Source organism: Arachis ipaensis, chromosome B1 (genome assembly GCF_059453495.1).
Source record: "Arachis ipaensis isolate K30076 ecotype BB chromosome B1, ASM5945349v1, whole genome shotgun sequence".
Lineage (NCBI taxonomy): Eukaryota > Viridiplantae > Streptophyta > Magnoliopsida > Fabales > Fabaceae > Arachis > Arachis ipaensis.
Genome location: NC_142436.1, coordinates 48,705,714 through 48,729,144, shown reverse-complemented (window position 1 = coordinate 48,729,144; position 23,431 = coordinate 48,705,714). Strand labels below are relative to the sequence as shown.

General features: G+C 37.4%; 2 protein-coding genes across 2 annotated transcripts; both read right to left on the bottom strand.

The window, feature by feature from the left end:
- Positions 1–1,095: 1,095 nt before the first annotated feature.
- Positions 1,096–1,650, bottom strand: LOC107606461 (uncharacterized). The gene has a single exon (XM_016308527.1). The coding sequence runs from the start codon at positions 1,648–1,650 to the stop codon at positions 1,096–1,098; it is 555 nt and encodes a 184-aa protein (XP_016164013.1).
- A 3,930-nt stretch (positions 1,651–5,580) lies between these two features.
- Positions 5,581–8,663, bottom strand: LOC107629955 (autophagy-related protein 8f). The gene is made up of 6 exons (XM_016332927.3): positions 8,506–8,663; positions 8,115–8,162; positions 7,956–8,011; positions 7,069–7,121; positions 6,267–6,385; positions 5,581–5,839 (listed from the first exon to the last, which is right to left on the bottom strand). Exons 2-6 carry the CDS (start codon positions 8,149–8,151, stop codon positions 5,736–5,738), a joined length of 369 nt encoding a protein of 122 aa, XP_016188413.1. The 5' UTR covers positions 8,152–8,162; positions 8,506–8,663; the 3' UTR covers positions 5,581–5,735.
- Between the last annotated feature and the right edge of the window lie 14,768 nt (positions 8,664–23,431).

The window sequence follows — 23,431 nt, the reverse complement described above, 5'->3', positions numbered from 1 at the left end:
GGCCCCATCATGGATCTTCCGGCCTTTGACAAAAGCAGTCTGTGTCTCGCCCACTAGACCTGGCATAACTCCCCGCATTCTCCTAACCAATAGCTTCGAGATCACTTTATACACACACCCCACCATGCTGATCGGCCGTAAATCTTTGATTTCTTTGGCTCTAGTAAACTTGGGGGCTAGTGCCACCCAAGTAACATTAGCATCTGCCGGTAACTTGGAGGATTGGAAAAAGTCCAATACTGCTGCCGTGAATTCAGCACCTATTTCATCCCAGCACTTCTTTATGAAGTTCATGTTGTACCCATCACATCCTGGAGCCTTGGAGGAGTCACAATCCCACACTGCCTCCCTAATCTCCTGAGGTGTCGGTTGTAACTCTAATGCCAAAGCATCTTCCTCACATATCACATTCACCAGACCATCTCTGAAACCTATCCTGGGCGACCTCTCTTGATGATATAAGTTTTTGTAAAAACCGTTGATGGCAACCTTAATCCTAGCTTGATTCCTTATCAATCGTCCATTAATAACCAGCTCATCAATCCTGTTATTCCTCCTTCTCGCAGAAGCTAAGTTGTGAAAATATCTGGTATTTTTATCCATGTCCTTAGCGTGCTTCGACCTTGATAGTTGCTTCCAATGTAGTTCTTTCCTCACATACCATTTCTCGCAACACACAACTAAGGCTCTCCTTCTAGCCTCCATCGTTCCATCATAAACCCCGTTACTCACCATATCATCTAGCTTCTTAATCTCGTCTTCAAACTTCGCAATTTCCTTATCCATGTCTCTAAAATTCGCCCTATGCCACCTTCCCAGAGGACCCGTCAAAGCCTTTAACTTATCAGTGAATTGTAAGTCGCCTAGCCCTCTCCATTCTTCTTTAACCAATCTCATAAAGCCTTCATGAGTGAACCACGAATCTAGACTTCTGAACGGTCTCGGGCCATCCCTTCGCCTGTTGACCTCCACGATAATAGGGCAGTGATCTGACAATCCCCGTGGCCCACCTCTCAAGCGAGTCTCCGGGAACACCTCAAGCCATTCCAAACTGACCAAGGCTCTATCGATGCGGCTACAAGATCGTCCTCTGAACTATGTAAATTTACGGTCAGTGATTGGCAAGTCCTCCAATCCCATGTCAGCTATCCAATTCTTGAAATCTTCCGCCGATGGAGTTAACGTATCTGTGCCTTGTCTTTCCTCCACCTGTACAATCTCATTAAAGTCCCCAAGAAAGCAGCAGGGGCCTTGGCACAAACCAGTTATGTAACTCAACTCCTCCCACACAATAAGTTTTTCATTTCTAGAATGCGCACCATAAACTAAGAAAAAAGCACAATCAACATTATTGTTCACCAAGCTCCCTTCTACACACAACCGCCTCTCTCCTTTATGGAAATTACGCAATTTAAAAAAACCATCATCCCACACTAACATTAGCCCACCAGACGCACCATCAGACCCCACATACTCCCACCCTATACAGCCATTTCCCCAAATTTTCAAAACATCAAATCTTGTTATAGTCTGTCTTTTAGTCTCTACCAGGCCTAACATGTTCAATCTATATTTTTTCTTTAGGTCCTTCACCATCCTCATCTTCCCATCCCCCCTTAACCCCCTAACATTCCATGATCCTATAGTCATTTTACAATATAATTACACACCTTTTTGTGAGATTTCGGCCTGCTCCGTCTTGCTTTAGCTTTCTGTTTTGCCAACCTCTTTTTCCGAGCGATTTCTTCATTCTGTTCTTGGAGAATAGCCATAATGTCATCCTCTTCATCATACAGCACTGCTCCTGATTCCTTGGCTAGCTCCCAGGTCTTCTTATTTTCCATCTCCTGCTCAGCCAGGCTTGGGGCCTCAGTGCCACTGCCCTCATCAGAATTCACGTAGCCTTCTTCCCCCGGTTGGTTATGTCTGTCACCGGCACTCTTGCTAACATTCTGATCGGTGAGATTGGTGTCTTCTATAAAGCCAATACCACTAATTTCATTACCACCAGCAGCAGTTTTTTCCCCGTGAAGCCTGAAGGTAGTATCTTCCTCAGGTTCGTTTGTAGTCTTGTCGAACACGATCGCATCCACTGCCTCCTCTCTTGCCCGGTCCACCACCATCACCGATCGGCATCCTCTATCTTCATCTCCGCCATCAACAGGGCCAGGCATCCTCAGATCCCTTCCAGCAGATCGGTCGAAGGCTTCTTCCCCCTCCACGGGACTTTGCACTTCGCCATTCAAGTTTCCGATTTCCAGTGTGGGTTCGTCACCCACCCAATGGCGCGCCTGAGCCGACTCCGTAATCACCGCCAGGTCCCATCGGCGGCCTTCAGCGCCTATGACTTCCTGGCGCGATGAATCGCCATCGCTCCTCCACACACGGGAACACCTTCGCGTTACAGACGCATGGCCAGACCCGCCCCGTTCTCCTTGGAGTCCACCTACCCGAATCAGCTTGCGTGAATCCAGCCCAGGAGATCCACCAGCGCCCTTCTTGCGTTGTGGGCTTGTTTTCACTGCTGGTTGTGATCTTGGGCCTTCTTGGTCCAAAACATAACTATCTGAATATTTTATCAAGCCCCTTGCATTGGAGTTAACCACACTAACCCCCTTTCCCAGCCCAATATGTGATCCACTATAATTACACGATAAGGTGGCCTCAGATTCACCTTCATTGCAATCATCAAATCCCGCCGAATCTGCCAATCCTTTATTCACTTCATTAAGAGGCTGGTGTGTTACCGTTTTACTTTGATTCTGTATTAAATTGTCATAACTCCACTCGTTTAAAATTAATTCTGAAATTACAGGTCTACCCTCATCTTCAACCTCCTCCCTTAGCACCTTCATAGCAACTTCCGCAGCCTGATCATCATAACCTGTCAGCTTTGTTGACGTTCCAGACGTTGTACCTTTATTATCACCAACGTTTGTTGTTGCATAATCCCAGTAATCGCGTCTTTGTATATCATCTGCCACGTTGTTCATGTTACAATGCGAACCATAAGCTTCCTTACCCACATCTTTTACCAAAACATCGAATCCACTGGTGCCTATTGTGAGATGAATCCATTCATTAATTACATCCATAGCACAGGTATCAATTAGGACACGTCCGACACTGAACGAAGAGCATGACTCCGTTGCTTTATCACACCCGACCACCTCTCCCCACAGACCTCCTATCGACCTAAAGGTATCCCCAGACCAAACATGAAGCGGAACTCCAAAGCACTCTAACCACACCCTGCGAGATTTACTTCTTTCTGATTCATCCCACCTCCATACGGTATGAAACAGCTGCAGTAGGCTATTCATTTTAAACGTGTACGTCTCTTCAGCGTTCAGCAGACTGTCGAAGGTCAACATTGCTTTATACGCTCCCATTTCACGAACTTGAACTACTTGAGGGAACATCTTCTCAACCATGCCCTCTAGTGTCCTAAAGTCAATGGCCTTCGTCGTACCACCTATAATACTTTTCTGTAGCCAGTCTAAATTTTCTTTCGCCACGGCCACTTCCAGTTTCTTTGTACATCCATTTCCATGTGGATCTTGGATCTTTTTCCCTTTGGATACCTCTTCAGGGCATCTAGATGGAATTATCTGAGCAGGCTTGCTTTCTCGCAGCGGTTGGCGGATCATGTCATTTCGCTTGTCATCTGCTATCTGTATCTTCTTCATGTCTTTCGTAGCCACAGATCTCCTGTACTTTGCTTCTCCTACAAACACCTCCTTTCCTCTCAGCTTCAAACGATTCATTTCTGTTATAGCTTTCAACGCTCCTCCCTTTGTAGTGTATCTTATGAACGCAAACATGTAGATTGTACCCCTTTTTTGTTTCCGTGAGAGGTATATGTCATTTATGCGGCCAGTCCACTTGAACAACTGATACAATTCTCTCTTCGAGATGTCCTCTGGTAGATTATCCAAGAAAATCGAGAACGATTCATTTTCCAATCGACGATACTCTTCTCTGTTCCAAACCCTAGGATCCTTAACCTGATTCCTATAGCTACCCCTCTCAGTGTTTCCCACCCACACTCTCTCTCTACCTCTCTCTCTCTCTAACATCTTTCGCGGTTTCTGAATTACTATGTTCGCCTTCAATAAGCGGTTGGTGGGAAGGGGAAAGAAATAATGTTTTAACTTGAAGATTAGCTTAAAAGTGAAATATTGAAATAAGAGAATGCTAAAGTTGCTATTTGCTAATGTTTTAATTCTGTTTGGGAAGGTCTAGATGTGGTTTTCTTAACTTTTAACTTATAAAGAGTTAAAGCTAAAAACAAATTTAAGTTTTATTTAAGGGTATGAGTGTTGCATACATAAGATGAGATTTAAAATTCGGATATTTGTTTAAATGAATAAGTGAGTTGATCATTCAATCAATTCATATTAGTCACAGTTTTTAAAATTATTTAGAGTTATTTAAAGTGCTCATAGAGAATTAAAAAATATGTCTTCTCTTATGATAAAAAGTTTTCTAAATTTCTATCACTCTTTAAAATAAGTACTTTTGTGAAAAATCAAACACAATAATTTATTTATGAAGTATGAACTATGAAGCACAAACACTTTCCTGAGTAGCTATATTCGTGAGTAGCTATATTCGCGTGCCGTACACAATTTTGACATGACACTCATCTCTCACTCGTTCGACATACGTCTTTTGTGTTCAACCATGCCTTAATAAAAAATACAAAATGCTTCTTCAGACATGTTTGAACTTTGAACACATCTAAATGCCATCACGTGTCAGCCGTGTTCAATTTTATTCTTAACCTATATTCTTGAAATGAATTTAGAAATAACATATATTACCATTTATTAACACAAATTTATTTTAAATATTTTATATAATTAAAAAGACATTAAAAATAGTTAAATATATAATTTATATTTTAATATGAATAAAATATTAAAATATTAAAATATTAATAAAATTTATTTAAAAAATATTTTATATTTCATATATATGTCGTGTTCCCATGTCTTATAAAATATTAAAATTTGTGTGTCTGCGTGTCTCATGTCGTGTTATGTTTCCATGCTTCATAATTTATGAACTACTTTTAATAGAACCTCTTATGTTATAAGCTCTTTTTTTAGAAGATTTTAATTAAATTGTTTATCCAAACTCGTCCTAAATGTTTCTTTCAAAAAACTAACAATTTATTCCCAGGCATAATTAATTTGCAACTCTAGATGCATTGTTGTTAATCATACTATACTAGGAAACAATTAGCTGCGTAAATCACCGGATGCTATAAAACGGAGATCAATGATCTATAATTAGCCCATTAATTTCTTCCCTCAATGCAACATTGATTATGTAAAATGGATGATTGAGAGACCAAATTGAGTTACTTACATCCCGAGACCAATTTAAAAGATCGAGTTGAATTCCTTGAAAATTGAAGGACCAAATTAAGTCACAAAATTAACTTATGAAATCATTTTGGGTCAATTGAAATTTGAAGATCAAATTAAATCACACGTGAAATTTGGAGACCAAATTCATCAACAATTTGCCACTTTCCCTTATTTAAAGTTGAAACAGCTAAGTACTCCAAAGTTGAAACAAGAAAACATTTTAGCATGAAATAGGTTCTTAGAATTTTATATACATCTCTGTACATAACATTGAGAGCAATGTGTCTGATATTAGTAACATCATGAATTTTTATGAGGCAAGCCAAATTGGATCATGTCGCGTAAATCCATAATATGCTAGTGGGAAGTTAGGTCCCCAAAGGTGTTCTCTCCACTGTAAGTAACATAAAGAAACCCATCTTCATCCTTCTTCTCATCATATATGGCAGACATTATTGCTCCTGAAAAGGAACAAAAAATTGAAATAAAACCCGGAACAAAATTAATTTCTATACACTAGGTTGGATTTAGGGATAATCAAGCTCACACTGATGACTTCCACCCGCTCAAAGTGATACTCTACAACTAAATTATACCCCTTCCCATGTCCCTATCGAGAAATAGAACTAACTAATCCTAAGGCAAAGGTCGAGGAACTCAACGCCACTATTCTTGAATAACTTGGAGTCGGACCTCCAATTATACGTAGCCACATCATTAAAAGTGTTTAACTAAACCATCCACTAACTTAAAAATATTATATAAACAAGTATCTTATTGAATGATAGTATAAAACTTTCTTACTCAGTTATATCCTAATTATGTTAGGAGGCTAAAGTACCATACTGAAGATGTGTGACAGAGAATATGATTTTGTTGAAGCTTTACCTGTAGGTGGAAGGACATTATCCACAAATATAAAGATTGCCTTTTCTGCACTTAATTTGATCCTCTTTCTGATTACATAGACAAATTGTCCAACTGTCAGATCAGCAGGGACAAGGTACCTACAACAATAAGTTCATTAATTTGATATCTTAAAACAGAGAATATATGGTTGCCAGCTTCAAATTAAACACCATGCTCAATTTTTACAGCGGAAACATTATAAATAAATAATATCTTCCTCCAATATAAACTAGATTATAACCTGATATATATAAATATATATGTTACCAGAAAGCTCTTCAGGAACCTGCCCTCATATAATATCATGAATTATTAGTCATTGATCTAAAACCTCACTATTTGATAATATCATCAAATCACTTAACTATTTAAAAGAGATTTTGAAGAATCTAGTATTGAATTATATATGATAATTGTGTCAAAATTGCAAAACCAATTTTAGAAAATCTAAACAACAACAATATTTCTTGAAAAAATTATATTGTCTGTTGGTTTTAAGACAACAATGGTTAACTTCAAGATAAAAACTTCCAATGCAATGTGAAATTTGTGAAAAAAATCATTCATATAGTAGAAAAAATATTTATTGGAGCAAGCTTCTAGCATAAAAAATTTGCTTGTTATAATCACAACCATTGCAAGAAAAATTCTTGATTATCCAAAGAAGTTGCTATAAGAATCCATTATATTTCACCACTCCATTACTTTGAAAGAAACAAATATTAGTAGAAAACTAATTCGACAATTCCAGATGATATGATAAATTCTAAGAATCTCTTACTTTTTCTTGTCAATACTTGGGATATCACTTCTTTCTGCCTTCTCCACAATCACCTTCAGAAATATCCAGAGAATATTTAGCACAACAACTAGAGATGCATCATTGATGTTCATATTCAGGTATCACAGGTAGCAACTAGGATCATAAACTAAACATGAATCGTTCTTGACTAATAAAATATCACACCTATTTCTTCCTGAAAACTTAAAATTATTCTATCGCTAAAGCTGAACTGGATATTCTTATCCCATTAATTCGCACCAAATGACAGGAATGATGTAACCATAATATTAAAACTCGAGTAGAATACAATAAAACTGTTCAGCCCCTTGTTCCATATAACCATATAATCACGACTAAGAAGAACAAATCTGAAAAGCAAATAAAATAGCTTGAGGGCATAAGGCATTTCCAGGACTAATGTCAACATTTTGTAAAAGTCCATATATAAAAATCATTTCAACATTAGCTTTTGAATTTAATTTATTGATTCAATAATCCGAAGCATTCTGCAGTGAGTCATTTCACCTCAAATAAAGGATTTCCCCACAAAAATAAAGCCATACTTGTAGAGACCATAGTTAAGAACTAAAATCATAAAAGAAAAAGCACTTGCCATGATACCAAACCTCCAAACAAAGTATTTCCCATAGTGTATAATACTATATGCTAAAGTGTCAAATATGTAGGTAGGTAGCTAACATGCAGTTACTACTATTAACCAAAATTTGCTTGCTAGAATAGGCCCAAAAGAATCAACGAAATCAAAAGCATTGGCTCTATAACCAACAAAAGAGATAACTTTGTCTTTTACACAAGTACATGATTCAACATCAGTAGCATCAATAAGGGATAGCTGCAAAGAAAAAATCACTACGAATTCTCACCGGGATACGATCCGGATATTTCTCCCTAATCCTAGCAGCCTCAGCTCTTCTCTTCTCTGAAGACAATAATTAATCATTGCCGTATATTAGCAACAACAAAACACACAATCAAAACAAGTATTCATCACCAAAAACAGAAAAGAAACCAGCAACATATACCAAGATCATGTTCTTGTTTGAAGTAACTCTTTGCCATTTTTCTTGAACCTAGCGATAAACAAAGCAAAAGTCAACTCAGGTAGAATGAGACATGGAATTTCTAACAAAGAGCAAGTAATCAAGTAATCATTCAACCAAAAATAAAAAGCAACAAAGAAAGGGCATCGTTAAAATTAACAAACACAAACCCAGCAATAATCACTTAATCAAGAAGATGGACCTACCACCAGAACATCAATAAAAGCGCCTTAAACTTCAAAGCTTTTATTTATTTATTTATTTATTTGGAATTTCCTACCAACTTTGCAACCAAAAAAACAAATAAATAAAGAAGACGCAAAGAAGACTCTAATTGAGAAATTTAAGAAAGATCGATTAGGAAAGTTTGAACCTGTTGGAAGACGTTCGAACAACAGAAAGAAAACCAACGCTCTCTGGTTTTCGTGTGATTGATTAGGAAGACTCGCAAGAACTCCGTGCGTTTGTTTGCTTTAAGAAAAGTAAAATAGAACTGCTTTGCTTAGTCCTCCAACTATTTATATCAAACACTCGAGCTAATTTTCTTTAGAGAAAGATTTGGTATATTTATTTTAAAGAGTTAATACTCAAATTTGTCACCTATTTTTTAAATTAGTCTTCAAAAATTTTTTTTAGTTATATTAGTCTTTAAAAGATAAAATATAAGTTAAATTGGTCATTCCGTTAGTTAGATGATAATGGCTGATGACGTATCACGTTAAGTGTCACGTGACATAATGACGTGACAGATTAATGCCATATGTCACAATATGATTGGTTGACGTATCAGGTCAGTGACACCTAATATGTCACGTGTCACTTAACGTATAAAAAAATTATTTATAATTAAAATAGTCCCTGAAAGTTTAAACGTGAGTCATTTTCATTTTTAAAATTTTAAAAATTAATCAAATTAGTCTTTATATAAATTCTTTTTATTTGTTTTTCATATATTAAATTTGAAGTATTTTTTATAATACTAATTTTAATATTATTCCTTAATAAATAAAATTTTTTTACATAAAATAATAAAATTAATTTAAATTATTATAACCTTATTTTATCATTTGTATTTTAAATTTTATATTTTTAAATTATAATTTTTTATAGCAAATTATTTTATTTAAAAGAATTTATCAAATTATTGTTGATTATATATTTAAAAATTTAATATTTTAAATTTTACTATATAATCTAATATTTATTTTAAAATTTAAATCTTTAAATTTTTTAAAATTATAATTTTTATTATTATTTAATATATATGGTAGAACTTAATAATTAAAAAATTAATTTGTGGGATTACTTGTTGAATTTTAATATTTTAATATATTTTTTTAAAATAACTCTATATTTATAGAGTGAGATATAAAAGATTAAAATATTTAAAATAACTACTATATTTATTTAGTGAAATCCAAAATATAGTTCTAATATTTTGGATTTTACTAAATAAATATAGTAATTATTTTAAATGTTCTAATCTTTTATATCTCACTAAATAAATATAGTAGTTATTTTAAAATATTAAAAAATTAGAGTTTTAATATTTTGAATTTCACTAAATAAATATAATAGTTATTTTAAATGTTTTAATCTTTTATATTTCACTAAACAAATATAATAGTTATTTTAAAATATATAAAAAACTAGAATTTTAATATTTTAAAGGGTAAAAAACAGATATAAGCCAAGGGGAGATCCATATTACGCAAATCAGCCAAACGAGAATCTCGTTCATGAATCAACCAAAGCATACTTTTATGTAATTCGAATCAACAAAATTCGAACTACACTTCAACATAATTCGAATCGACCTTTGTCGAATTATCCCCACCACTCCTCCTAAGTAATTCGAATCATATTGCATCGAATTACAAATACATAGTTCGAATTATATCAATTCGAATTACTAGTATCACGTGACGCATAAAGAGTTCGAATTATATTGATTCGAATTACTCGTTTTTTTTTTCAAGTGGTAATTCGAAATATGTTGATTCGAATTACATGGGTTTCGCCTGTAAAAGGAGTTCGAACCAAGGTCATTCAAATCAGTTTTCCATTCTCATACCCCACCAAATCCCAGAGAAAACGACCTAGAATCGGGACGAGAAAGACTCGAGCGGCATATTCAGGCGATGGGGGACGATCCGGGGAGGCTGTATCGTTTGGATGGAGTTGCTCATATCGCCGGGGTGATCAACGACGAGGTTAGTGGTTTCTGATATTATTTTTTGATAGTGTTTTATGATAGTGGTTTATGATAGTGGTTGATGATAGCGGTTTATGATAGTGGTTTTTGTTAGTGGTTTATGATAGTAGTTTATGATAGTGGTTTTTGTTAGTGGTTTATGATAGTGGTTTATGTTAGTGGTTTTTGTTAGTGGTTTATGATAGTGGTTTATGTTAGTGTTAGTGGTTTATGAAAGCGGTTTTGTCGATGGTTTATTTTAGCGGTTTATGTCAGCGGTTTAGGTTGGTGGTATTGGAGGTGGTTAACTGAGTGGTTTTGCATGTTCGTTTCTCTAGTGGATTTGCATGTGGGTTATGTTAGTGGTTTTTTGGATGCAGTTTTATGATGCGGTTTTGCTAGTGTTTTACTACATTTTGCTTTTCCATGTGGTTTTTAGAACCGGTCTATGTTTACGGTTTACGTATGCAACTTTGGTTACTGGTTTAATATATCTTCTATTGCATGATTACTTTGTTGGTTCTTTACGGCGTGAATTGTATATGTTAGTGGTATTTTAATTCGTTCTAATTATGCGGTTCATGTAATGCGCAGCCCCGGCGTTGCATATCGAGCATGCGGTGGCAGCAGGGGATGCGTCTTGATGAGAGGTACGTTCCGTACTTGCAGATGGCCGGATTATACCATCTTGCGAGACTGAACAACAGATGGTTCCGATTAGACGAGCCCCTTGTGAGTGCATTCGTGGAGCGGTGGCGCCCGGAGACGCACACGTTCCACATGCCGTTCGTAGAGTGCACCATCACACTTCAGGACGTCGTATACCAGTTAGGGTTGCCAGTGGACGGACATTACATCAGTGGTTGCCTGACAGACTTCCACGTATACATAGAGGGTGGCCGGCCAGCTTGGCAGTGGTTCCAGGAGTTACTCGGTGTGTTACCTCCCGCAAACCAAATTCAAAAGTTCGCAGAGAACTGCACCTGGTTCCAGGAGACATTTGGAGAGTGCCCCTGATTTAAAAAAATTGTCGTGTTGGTATAGAATTTCCTCAAATGAATGAATTCTCGTTGTAAGCATAGTTATACACCAACAAACAATCCTCCCAATAAAAAATATTGAGTTGTCACAAAGAACAAATCCCAAATAAGAAATAACCGGAGTATTTAGACTCCGGGTCGTCTCACAAGGAATTGCAATGAAGTGGTCAATTATTGGCTATGAAAATGCAAGGGGGGTTTGGTTTGATAAGAGGACAAGAAAATAAATGACAAGAAAGTAAATCAAGCAAGTAATTAAAGAAAGCAATTAATAAAGAGAGACATTCATGACAAGGATTGAGAATATAGGCTTTCTATCCTAGTCATGCAATGATTAATTCATCTTATTTAGTCAACTCCAACAAATAGGGAGAAAGTCAAACAAGATTAATCAATCATACCACAATAATAACAAGAATTTATCTTATTACGTCATCTCCAACATTGGAAGAAGGTATCATATTATCTTCCATGAGAGAAAGTCTAACAAGACTAGCTAATCTCAATCCAAAAGTCCTAATCAACTTACTAATTAAATTAGCAAAAGATTAGCATCAATGGAAACAATATTAGCTAACAACTCTAGATCACCAACATGAGTTAGATTTTCATGACTCAAGATTGCCTAATTACTCTTTTCAAGCCAAGAATGCTCAAAATCTACTCTAAAGACCAACCAAGCATTTTATCAAACACTTGGAAGGCATAAAAGGAAAGCATAATAAATGACAAGAAATAGTAAAATCTATCAACTACCAATTGCAAGAAAAATAAATCAACAATTCAAATCATCAATTAAAAGAACATCAAACATAAAATTGCATTAAAGAAAATTAAGATCCATCAATTGTTCATAAACATAAAAGAGAGTAAAATAAGAAATTAACAAGAGAAAATACAAGATCAAAGACAATAGAACAATAAAACATAAAGAGAATTGAAATCAAAACAAGAATTAAAAGAGATATTTGAGATTGATTAAACCTAAACTACCCTAAATTCTAGAGAGAAGAGAGAGCTTCTCTCTCTAGAATTCTACCCTAAAACATGATGAAAAACTAAAACTATGACTACTTGGTTCATTCCCCCTTCAATCCTTGGGTTCAATAGCATCAGAAATGGGTTGGATTGGCCCCAAAAGGAGCTGCAAAATCGCTGGGGGCGATTTCATTAAAGTGGGCCACGAACAGCATCGGCGCGTGCGCGCCCCTGAACGCGAAGAAACATATGGCATATTTTATATCATTTCGAAGACCCGGATGTTAGCTTTCTAACGCAACTGAAACCGCCTCATTTGGACCTCAGTAGCTCAAGTTATGGTCGTTTGAGTGCGAAGAGGTCAGGCTTGACAGCTTTACGGTTCCTTCATTTCTTCATGAGTTCTCCCACTTTGCATGCTTTTATTCTCACTTCTTCCATCCAATACTTGCCTTATGAACCTGAAATCACTCAACAAACACATCAAGGCATCGAATGGAATCAAAGTGAATTAAAATCACCAATTTTAGGGCCTAAAAAGCATGTTTTCACATTTAAGCACAATTCAAGGGAGAATTACAAAACCATGCTAATTCATTGAATAAATGTGAGAAAAGTTGATAAAATTCCCCAAAATAAGTACAAGATAAACCACAAAATCGAGGTTTATCAAATCTCCCCACACTTAAACCAAGCATGTCCTCATGCTAAGAATAAAGAAGGACAAGAAAAGGGTATGAACATTTATTCAATGCAAATAAAATATATGCACCTATCTATATGCATGCAACTAAATGCAATATGATTCTACCTACTTGGTTAAACGTAAATCAATCTCCAAGAACATATATAAGCAAGTAGGGTAAAGGTCATATGACGACTCACAACTCTACCAATTTGAATATCAAAATGAAGTTCAAATAGACTTGCAAGAAGAACGCTCATGAAAGCCGGGAACAAGGAATTGAGTATCGAACCCTCACCGGGTGTGTATCCGCTCTAGTCGCTCTAGTGTATAGGGTCGATCACTCAATTCCCTTCTACTCATGCTTTCCAAGATTTGTTTTTCATCTAACAATCAACAATTATTCAATGCATGCATACATTCATCATGAGGACTTATTCATAGGTTGTAATGGGGCTAGGGTCAAGGTAAGGATGCATATGGTCAAGTGAGCTTAAAATTTTTATCTTTGATTAGCCTAAGCTCTCACCAAACACATATAACAACCTATACAATTCTAATACAATACCTAGCTACCCATGATTCCCACTTTTTTCACATACTCATGCATTCTTTTTAATTCACATTCCATATGCATTGATTTTTATTGAACTTTACTTTGGGGCATTTTTGTCCCCTTTTTATTGTATTCTTTTTCTATATGTTTTTCTTTTTTCTTTTTCTATATATTTTTTTCTTTATATATATATATATATATATATATTTTCCTACATTTTTTTTGAAAAGTATATACAAACATATCAATGCATATGGTTTTACATATAGTACATGAATATATACCCAATTCCCAATATTTTTAACAAAAATACAAAATACACTTTTACCTCAACCAATGTCCCAAGTTTCTCATACCCAAATGATACACACCCTCACTAGCCTAAGCTAATCAAAGATCCAAATTATGGACATTTATTATTTTTCACTTAGGGGTAGTGATGTGCTAAAATTAAGAACGAAAGGGATTAAATAGGCTCAAAAGTGGCTAACAATGGTTGATGAAAGGTAGGCTATTTGGGTAAGTGAGCTAAATGAAATGATGGCCTCAATCATATAAATGCATGTATACATGGAACAATGGACATAGAGAATCAAACAAACCAAAAATTACAATCATAGAAAGAGAATAATGCACACAAGAATGGAAATATGCGGTTATAAAATGTAACCACACAATTAGGCTCAAAACTCACATGCTTGTGTTCTTAGCTCAAAAACCATGTTCCAAAACAAATTCTTCAAGCAAGTTTGTCACAAAAAATTTTTTCAAATTGGTAGGGTGCCCTAAAAATAGTTTTCTTGAAAAAGAAATCATCACCCTAACCAAGTAGTCATAACATAAAAAGAAATGGTGAAATATGTACAAATTCTAACTAACATGCAATCTATTATGCAATGCAACAACTAACTAACAAAGACAAAAATTAAAAAATTAGTGTTGAAAAAAGAAAATGGTTACCCATGGAGGTCGGTCGGACGACCTCCCCACACTTAGAAATTTGCACCGTCCTCGGTGCATGCAAAGAAGAGCAAGGTGGACGGGTTGCTACAATTGATGAGTTTCTTCAAAAGGTTGTGCGGATGGACTTGTTTATTGCCCCATTTAGAAGTCTTTCCAATCCTTTCCTTCTTGGTGGCCAACCTAAAAGGAAAGAAAAAGAAAGATAATTACGCCTACAACAAAGATAGCAAAGCAGGTATAACATAGGCGGGGCTAATGCCAAATAGAATAGGGCTCTCACTACATGTTAGCTACGCATGTGAGTGAGAAAGCAATATAGGCATGCATATCAACTAATATTTGATGCAAGAACAAAGTTAAAGCATGAAGAGCACTCAAAAGCATCAAGTTCAGCTAGAAAGAGTGGACACAAACAAGGTTAGTGATAAGCATGAGAGCAATTGGTCTGATCCTAACTCAATGGTAATGAGGTACAAAAAGAAAGAATAAGGAGTTAGGAAGAACTAAAGCACTAATCTTGTGTGTGGAACAATTATCACAATTAATGCCAAACAAGTCACGAAACACCAAGATTAACCAAGAAATTCTCAACAATTGAGTAAGAGAATTCAACACCCTTATTAAAATAAGAAACTTAGAAAAGAAAATGGAAAACAAGTTACAAAAATAAAATTAAAATGCAATGAATGAAAACAAGGAAATGCAATAAAAGAAGATGAAAGAAAAGAGAGAAATTTTTTTATTTATATTTTTTTTAATTTTATTTATTTATTTTTAAAATTTTTTTTTTTTATTTTTAAAAGAAAGAAAAAAATTTCCAAGAGAGGAAGAAGAAAAAAGAAAGAAAGAAGAAAAAAAATAGAAAGAAAGAAGAAGAAAAAAAGAAAGAAGGAGAAAGGAGAAAGGAGAAAAACAGAGTGCAAATCCGCGCATATGCGCCATGCGTGCTCAGGCGCGGATGCAGCAGGTACAATCCGCGCGTGCGCGCCATGCGTGCTTGGGCGCGGATGCGACAGGGACAATCGGCGCGCGCGCGCCATGCGTGCTTACGCGCGGATCGCCTGGCACAAAGTAGGCATAAAGTGGGCACAACTCTCGAGTTTTAGTACTAGGAGTTGTGAAACCACATCGGCGCGCGCGCGCACTGCGCGCTTGGGCGCCGATGCCCTTTTTTTTTTTAAGAAGCATAAAAACAGAACTTAACACTCTCCTAACCTATAAACATTCCAAAGCAACCAAAATTCAAATTTAACAAAAATCTTTAAGTTTTTGAAAAATTTTCAAACATACTAAAAACAAAACTTAAACTACAAATAAAATACAATTCAACAATAACTAGACTAATCAAAGCATGAATGCAACAAACAACCTATCAATAAAAGCAAAATGCATAAGAGTATAGAAAATAAGAAGAACTACCTACAATGGCAACTCCAATCACTTATTAACCAAATCTAAAAGAGAGTGGAAAGAGTTTACCATGGTAGGGTGTCTCCCACCTAGCACTTTTAGTTTAAGTCCTTAAGTTGGACATTTGGGAAGCTCCTTGTTATGGTGGCTTGTGCTTGTACTCATCTTGAAACCTCCACCAATGCTTGGACTTTAAGTAAGCTCCAAAATTCAAAACTAATGGAACCAAGCTTTGATGAAGTTTCACACAAGCTAAGGGCTTCCAAAATTGATCTTCATCTATTCCCGGATCCCAAATCTTGTTTCTACACCCATCTTCAAGTTGATCATCACAATTCCATTTGGGTGAGAAGTTATCCGAATCCTCAACTAAACACCAAAGCATCCTCCTAGATCCCTTTAGTTGAGAACTATACCAACCATTGCACTTAGACTTTGAGTTTCCAACCATAAGGAACCTTGATTGGCATTTCCACCCACTACTCAATTTTCTTTTATTCTTAATCCCACAAAGAGCTCTAAGTTGCCCATCCGTCTCAAGCAAACCATATTCAAGTGAGAAATTAAAGCTTAGGGATAAGAGTTTTACCCACTTGAATGTTGTGTTGGATGGTGACTTAGGAAGGGACGTCTCCAATGGTCTTGTAAGTTCCATTCCCTTGTGCTCTTCTTTGAATACCTCCACCTCTTGGCAAGCTTCTTCTATGTTCACCTCTTGACAAGGCTCTTCTTGTCCAATTACTTCCTCACCAACCTCTTCTAGCTCTCCTCCATTCTTCATATCACAACTTGGAGGTAATGTAGAACTTGTCTCAACATCCACCTCAATTTCAAGAGGAGAAGATTCTTCAAATACCAAAGGATCATGTGTTGGTGTGGGCTCATCTTTAAGAGGAAGATTTGTTGCTTGCTCACCTTCTTCCAATTCTTCATTATTCATTATATGCTTAGGAGGTTGCGCACCCTCCTTAACATCGCCTTCAAGCTCAATGGAAGAGGGTTCAACAATTTCCACAAAATCCTCAACAATGTTACTTGGTGTGGAAGTGTTCTCAAACTTGGAATCCACCTCTTGTTCAACTTCCTCTAACTCTTCAACCACTTCTTCTTCTTCAACAATCTCTCCCTCCTCCACTTGTTGCAAGATATGCCCCATCTCCTTGTCCTCATGTTGAGATTCTAAAATCTCCTTCATGCTCCTTTCTTCGGTTGATTTCTCACACTCATCCGTGGAGATGCTTTGCTTGTTGCATGAGTCCCATGAGTCCAAGTTGGCTTTAATTTTGGCAAGGTTAGCCTCAATAGCTTCATAATTCTTCCTTTGGGATTCCTCTTGCTCCTTTTGACGGATTATTGCTTGAAGCCGATCCATTTCTTCCTTGAGACGATCCATTGACTCTTGGATGGATGGATGTGGGTGTTCTTCCATGGAGGGTTGTGGTGGAAAGGGAAATTCATTATGTGGTTGAAAATTATCATACATGGGAGGTGATTCATCTTGGTAATAGTATGGAGGTGGTAGTTCTTGAGGGTATTGGTGGTGGAATTGGGGTGGTTCTTCATATGGTTCATATGGTTCACAAGGTGGTTGGTATGGTGGATATGGGTTGGGATCATATGGAGGTGTTTGGTGATATGAGGCTTGTGAGTATGGTTGTTCAAAGTCATGTTGAGGGGGTGGTTCATAGGCATGTGGTGGTAGTTGTTGACAATCATAATATGGGTCACCATATCCATTAGGATGAGAGTTATACCCATAAGAATTTGGAGGTTGTTGTTGCCAAGAAGGGTGATCAAACCCTTGAGGCTCCCTCCATCCATGATTGCTCCATCCTTGATGCACATCCTCATTGTAGCTCCCATTTCCTACAACAACATTTGAGCTAAACTCATAGCCAAAGGGGTGAGAATTCATAGTAGCAAACAAAAACAAAAACTAACAAAAATAAACAACAAAGTTCTAAGACAAACAAAAACTAACAAATAAGCAAAAGGCAAACATATTCACAATATTCACAATAGCCAATAATATAACACCATTGCAGTTTCCCGGCAACGGCGCCATTTTGATGAGCAGATTTTTGATGGTTTAGAATTTCCTCAAATGAATGAAATCTCGTTGTAAAGTATAGTTTCCAAACCAATCAAGAATCTTTTCATACAAAAATTTGGTTGTCACAAATAACAAACCCCAAATGAAATAACCGGAGTATTTTGGACTCCGGGTCGTCTCATAAAGAGTTGCAATGAAATGCTCAATTATTGGCTATGAAGATCAAGGGGGGGTTTGGTTGATAAGAGGACAAGAAAATAAATGGCAAGAAAAGTAAAGAGAGCAATTAAAGAAAGCAAGTGATAAAGAGAGACATTCATGGCAAAGATTGAGAATATAGGCTTTCTATCCTAGTCATGCAATGATTAATTCATCTTATTTAGTTAACTCCAACAAATAGGGAGAATGTCAAACAAGACTAATTAATCACACCACAATAATAACAAGAATTTATCTCATTACGTCATCTCCAATATTGGAAGAAAGTCTAATGAGACTAGCTAATCTCAATCCAAAAGTCCTAATCGACTTACTAATTAAAATAGCAAAAGATTAGCGTCAATGGAAACAATATTCCATAAGTCCTAATCAACTCACTAATTTAATTAGCAAAAAATTAGCGTCAATGGAAACAATATTAGCTAACAACTCTAGATCACCAACATGAGTTGGGTTTTCATGACTCAAGATTGCCCAATTACTCTTTCCAAGCCAAGAATGCTCAAATCTACTCTAACATCCTTCTAAGCATTTTATCAAACACTTGGAAGGCATACATGGAAAGCATAGTAAAATGTGCAAGAAATATAAATCTACCAACTACAAATTGCAAGGAAACAAGATCAACAACTCAAACCAACAATAAAGAAACATCAAACATTAAATTGCATAAAAAGAAAATGGAAATCCAACAAGGGTTCATCAACATAAAAGTAACAAAATAAAGGAAATGAACAAGAGAAACTAAGAAGATTAAGATATAACAACAAGAAATTAAAAAGAAAACTAAATCAAAACAAGAATTAAAAGTGAGATTCAAGAAAATTAAACCTAAACTACCCTAAATTCTAGAGAGAAGAGAGAACTTCTCTCTCTAGAATTCTACCCTAAAACATGATGAAAACTAAACTATGACTACTTTCTCTACATTCCCCCTTCAATCCTTGGGTTCAATAGCATCAGAAATGGGTTGGATTGGGCCCAAAATGGGCTGCAAAATCGCTGGCCACAATTTCTATTTGGTGAACCACGTGCTCCATCGGCGCGCGCGTGTACATGGCGCGTGCGCGCCCCTATGCGTCAGGCAACATATAGCAAATTTTATATCATTTCGAAGCCCCAGATGTTAGCTTTCCAACACAACTGGAATCACCTCATTTGGACCTCTGTAGCTCAAGTTATGGTCGATTGAGTGCCATGAGGTCGGGCTTGACAGCTTTACAGTTCCTTCATTTCTTCATGAGTTCTCCCACTTGCATGCTTTTCTCATCACTTCTTCCATCCAATACTTGCCTTATGATCATGAAATCACTCAACAAACATATCAAGGCATCGAATGGAATTAAAGTGAGTTAAATTTAGCCATTTTAAGGCCTAAAAAGCATGTTTTCACATTTAAGCATAAATCAAGGGAGAATTGCAAAACCATGCTATTTCATTGAATAAATGTGAGAAAAGTTGATAAAATCCCCCAAAATAAGTACAAGATAAACCACAAAATCGGGGTTTATCAAATCTCCCCTTTTTAGCACATTATTTAATGCATGAATAGAATTAAAGCGAATTCTTGTGTGTTGGTATAGAATTTCCTCAAATGAATGAATTCTCATTGTAAGCATAGTTCTACACCAACAAACAATCCTCCCAATCAAAAATATTGAGTTGTCACAAAGAACAAACCCCAAATAAGAAATAACCGGAGTATTTAGACTCCGGGTCGTCTCACAAGGAATTACAATGAAGTGGTCAATTATTGGCTATGAAAATGCAAGGGGGGTTTGGTTTAATAAGAGGACAAGAAAATAAATGACAAGAAAGTAAATCAAGCAAGTAATTAAAGAAAGCAATTAATAAAGAGAGACATTCATGGCAAGGATTGAGAATATAGGCTTTCTATCCTAGTCATGAAATGATTAATTCATCTTATTTAGTCAACTCCAACAAATAGGGAGAAAGTCAAACAAGATTAATCAATCATACCACAATAATAACAAGAATTTATCTTATTACGTCATCTCCAACATTGGAAGAAGGTATCATATTATCTTCCATGAGAGAAAGTCTAACAAGACTAGCTAATCTCAATCCAAAAGTCCTAATCAACTTACTAATTAAATTAGCAAAAGATTAGCGTCAATGGAAATAATATTAGCTAACAACTCTAGATCACCAACATGAGTTGGGTTTTCATGACTCAAGATTGCCTAATTACTCTTTCCAAGTCAAGAATGCTCAAAATCTACTCTAAAGACCAACCAAGCATTTTATCAAACACTTGGAAGGCATAAAAGGAAAGCATAATAAATGACAAGAAATAGTAAAATCTATCAACTACCAATTGCAAGAAAAGTAAATCAACAATTCAAATCATCAATTAAAAGAACATCAAATATAAAATTGCATTAAAGAAAATTAAGATCCATCAATTGTTCATAAACATAAAAGAGAGTAAAATAAGAAATTAACAAGAGAAAATACAAGATCAAAGACAATAGAACAATAAAACATAAAGAGAATTGAAATCAAAACAAGAATTAAAAGAGAAATTTGAGATTGATTAAACCTAAACTACCCTAAATTCTAGAGAGAAGAGAGAGCTTCTCTCTCTAGAATTCTACCCTAAAACATGATGAAAAACTAAAACTATGACTACTTGGTTCATTCCCTCTTCAATCCTTGGGTTCAATAGCATCAGAAATGGGTTGGATTGGGCCCAAAAGGAGCTGCAAAATCGCTGGGGGCGATTTCATTAAAGTGGGCCACGGACAGCATCGGCGCGTGCGCGCAAAGTGCGCGTGCGCGCCCCTGAACGCGAAGAAAAATATGGCATATTTTATATCATTTTGAAGCCCCAGATGTTAGCTTTCCAACGCAACTGGAACCGCCTCATTTGGACCTTTGTAGCTCAAGTTATGGTCGTTTGAGTGCGAAGAGGTCAGGCTTGACAGCTTTACGGTTCCTTCATTTCTTCATGAGTTCTCCCACTTTGCATGCTTTTATTCTCACTTCTTCCATCCAATACTTGCCTTATGAACCTGAAATCACTCAACAAACACATCAAGGCATCGAATGGAATCAAAGTGAATTAAAATCACCAATTTTAGGGTCTAAAAAGCATGTTTTCATATTTAATCACAATTCAAGGGAGAATTACAAAACCATGCTAATTCATTGAATAAATGTGAGAAAAGTTGATAAAATCCCCCAAAATAAGCACAAGATAAACCACAAAATCGGGGTTTATCAGCCCCAACGGGGCCGATGAGGAGACGGTTAGGCGCTTTTTCCGTGCCTATATCATGATGTTGTTGGGCACCCAGCTGTTTGCCGACAAGTCCGGCAATCGTATTCACATCAGATGGCTACCCTTCATGGCTAGGCTTGAGGAGATGGGTGGCTATAGTTGGGGGTCGGCGGCACTAGCATGGTTGTACCGGTGCATGTGCCGAGTGGCCAACAGACATGTCGTGAAGTTAGCTGGGCCGTTACAGTTACTTTAGTCTTGGATCTTTTGGCGGTTTCCTGGTTTTAGGCCTACTGGGTATGATGCATTTAGCTGGCCCCTTGCCTCGAGGTATCACTATTGTAGTCTACTATTCATCTTTATTTTATTTATTTTCAGTTTCGCATGCAATTTTATGCCTTTTAGAATCATTCATGAATGCACTACCATGTTTAAATTCCTATGCAGGTGGTCAGGTTACAATCCTGTGGTTAGCGAGAAGGGACCTCGGGTGCAGATGGCTCGACTGAGGATCGACATGTTACAGGCTAGGGATGTAAGTACGCTAAGCACCTATGTATAGTTAGTGCTTTTTTCAGTTTATATGGTTTAACGAATAAATCAAATGGATTTGATTTGCTTTTTTTGTTTATATGAATGCCCTATAGCACACCTGACGTCCTTCAGGTTGTCCATCCGGAGGTCATGGAGCCTCGTCATACGATGTTATGGCGGTGTGTGATGTCCCTGATATATTTTGCGGTGGTTGAGTGGCATCAGGTTGATAGAGTGTTACCGCAGTTCGGCGGCGTACAGCCTCCCGGCATCCCGCCCTGAACATCAACTTCTTGATGTCGAAGGACGGGAGAGGAGGTGATCGTTGGTTCCCGTCCTATTTACAGCATTGGCATCTTCACTGGGAGACACGTGCGGATCACGTGTTACGGTTCGACGTTGTTGCTGTCCCGGGACCCTCACATGAGTTCTTGGACTGGTGGCATCAGCACGGAAAGAGGTTCTTGTCACCTGAGATGTACTTGGGAGATCCGAGAGGTATTCCCATTCCGGTTGAGGCGACGCAGAGGGGTGCTGGCCGAGTACTTGATATGGACCGAGTTGACGACGTTCCAGACAAGCGTCGGGTTGAGAGGAGAGCTCGAGTCGAGACACGCCGTAGCCAGCGTGAGTGGAGGTGGCTGGACCAGGCTATGGAGGAGGGTGATGAGGCCGGTAGGGGCGGTGGTCAACGACGAGGGCGTGGGAGCAGGAGGAGGGGGCTGCTCCTAGGCAGGATCCGCCTAATCGTGGTGAGGATGCCGCTGGAGGAGGTGCTCCAGTGGGGGGTGTTAGGCCCGCTCATGGCGGACATGGTGGAGAGTGGTATGGATCCGGTCTGGGAGATCCATCGAGCCATGCTGACGCTGGGCTTGGAGTGGGGCCGCTCGGAGATTACTTCATTGGCGTGCCCGGTGACGACCAGACACTTCAGGAGAGTACGCCATGAGTGAGTCCGAGATCCATGTTTTCAGACTTTCTTGCCGGTGATGGGATTGATGCAGATTTCGGTGGATCACATTTCCTAGATAAGATCATAATCATCATGGAGGAGGATGAGGCTGCCCGTCGACGGGGTCAGACGACGGGGACACAGGCACCGTTAAATGTCGATCTGAATAAGCCTCCCTCCGTGGCTCCTGTTCATACTTTCGCCTTGGGTGGGACCCCACCATCCGCACATACTGCTAGGTCACATTCAGTTGTCAGGCCGTCCTCATCCAGACCCGTACATGTCCAGCCTAGGACGCCTGCACAGCCACCCCCGGAGGACGAGATCGAGGATGAGGAGCCGCTTATCCGGAGAGGTCATAGGACACGGGTTCCACGTCGTTGCTTCACGGGGTCGCACCTCTTTAGATGATATGTGTATCGTGGTGTATGTTATTTCCTTATCAGTGTTGTATGTTATATCTTTTTCATT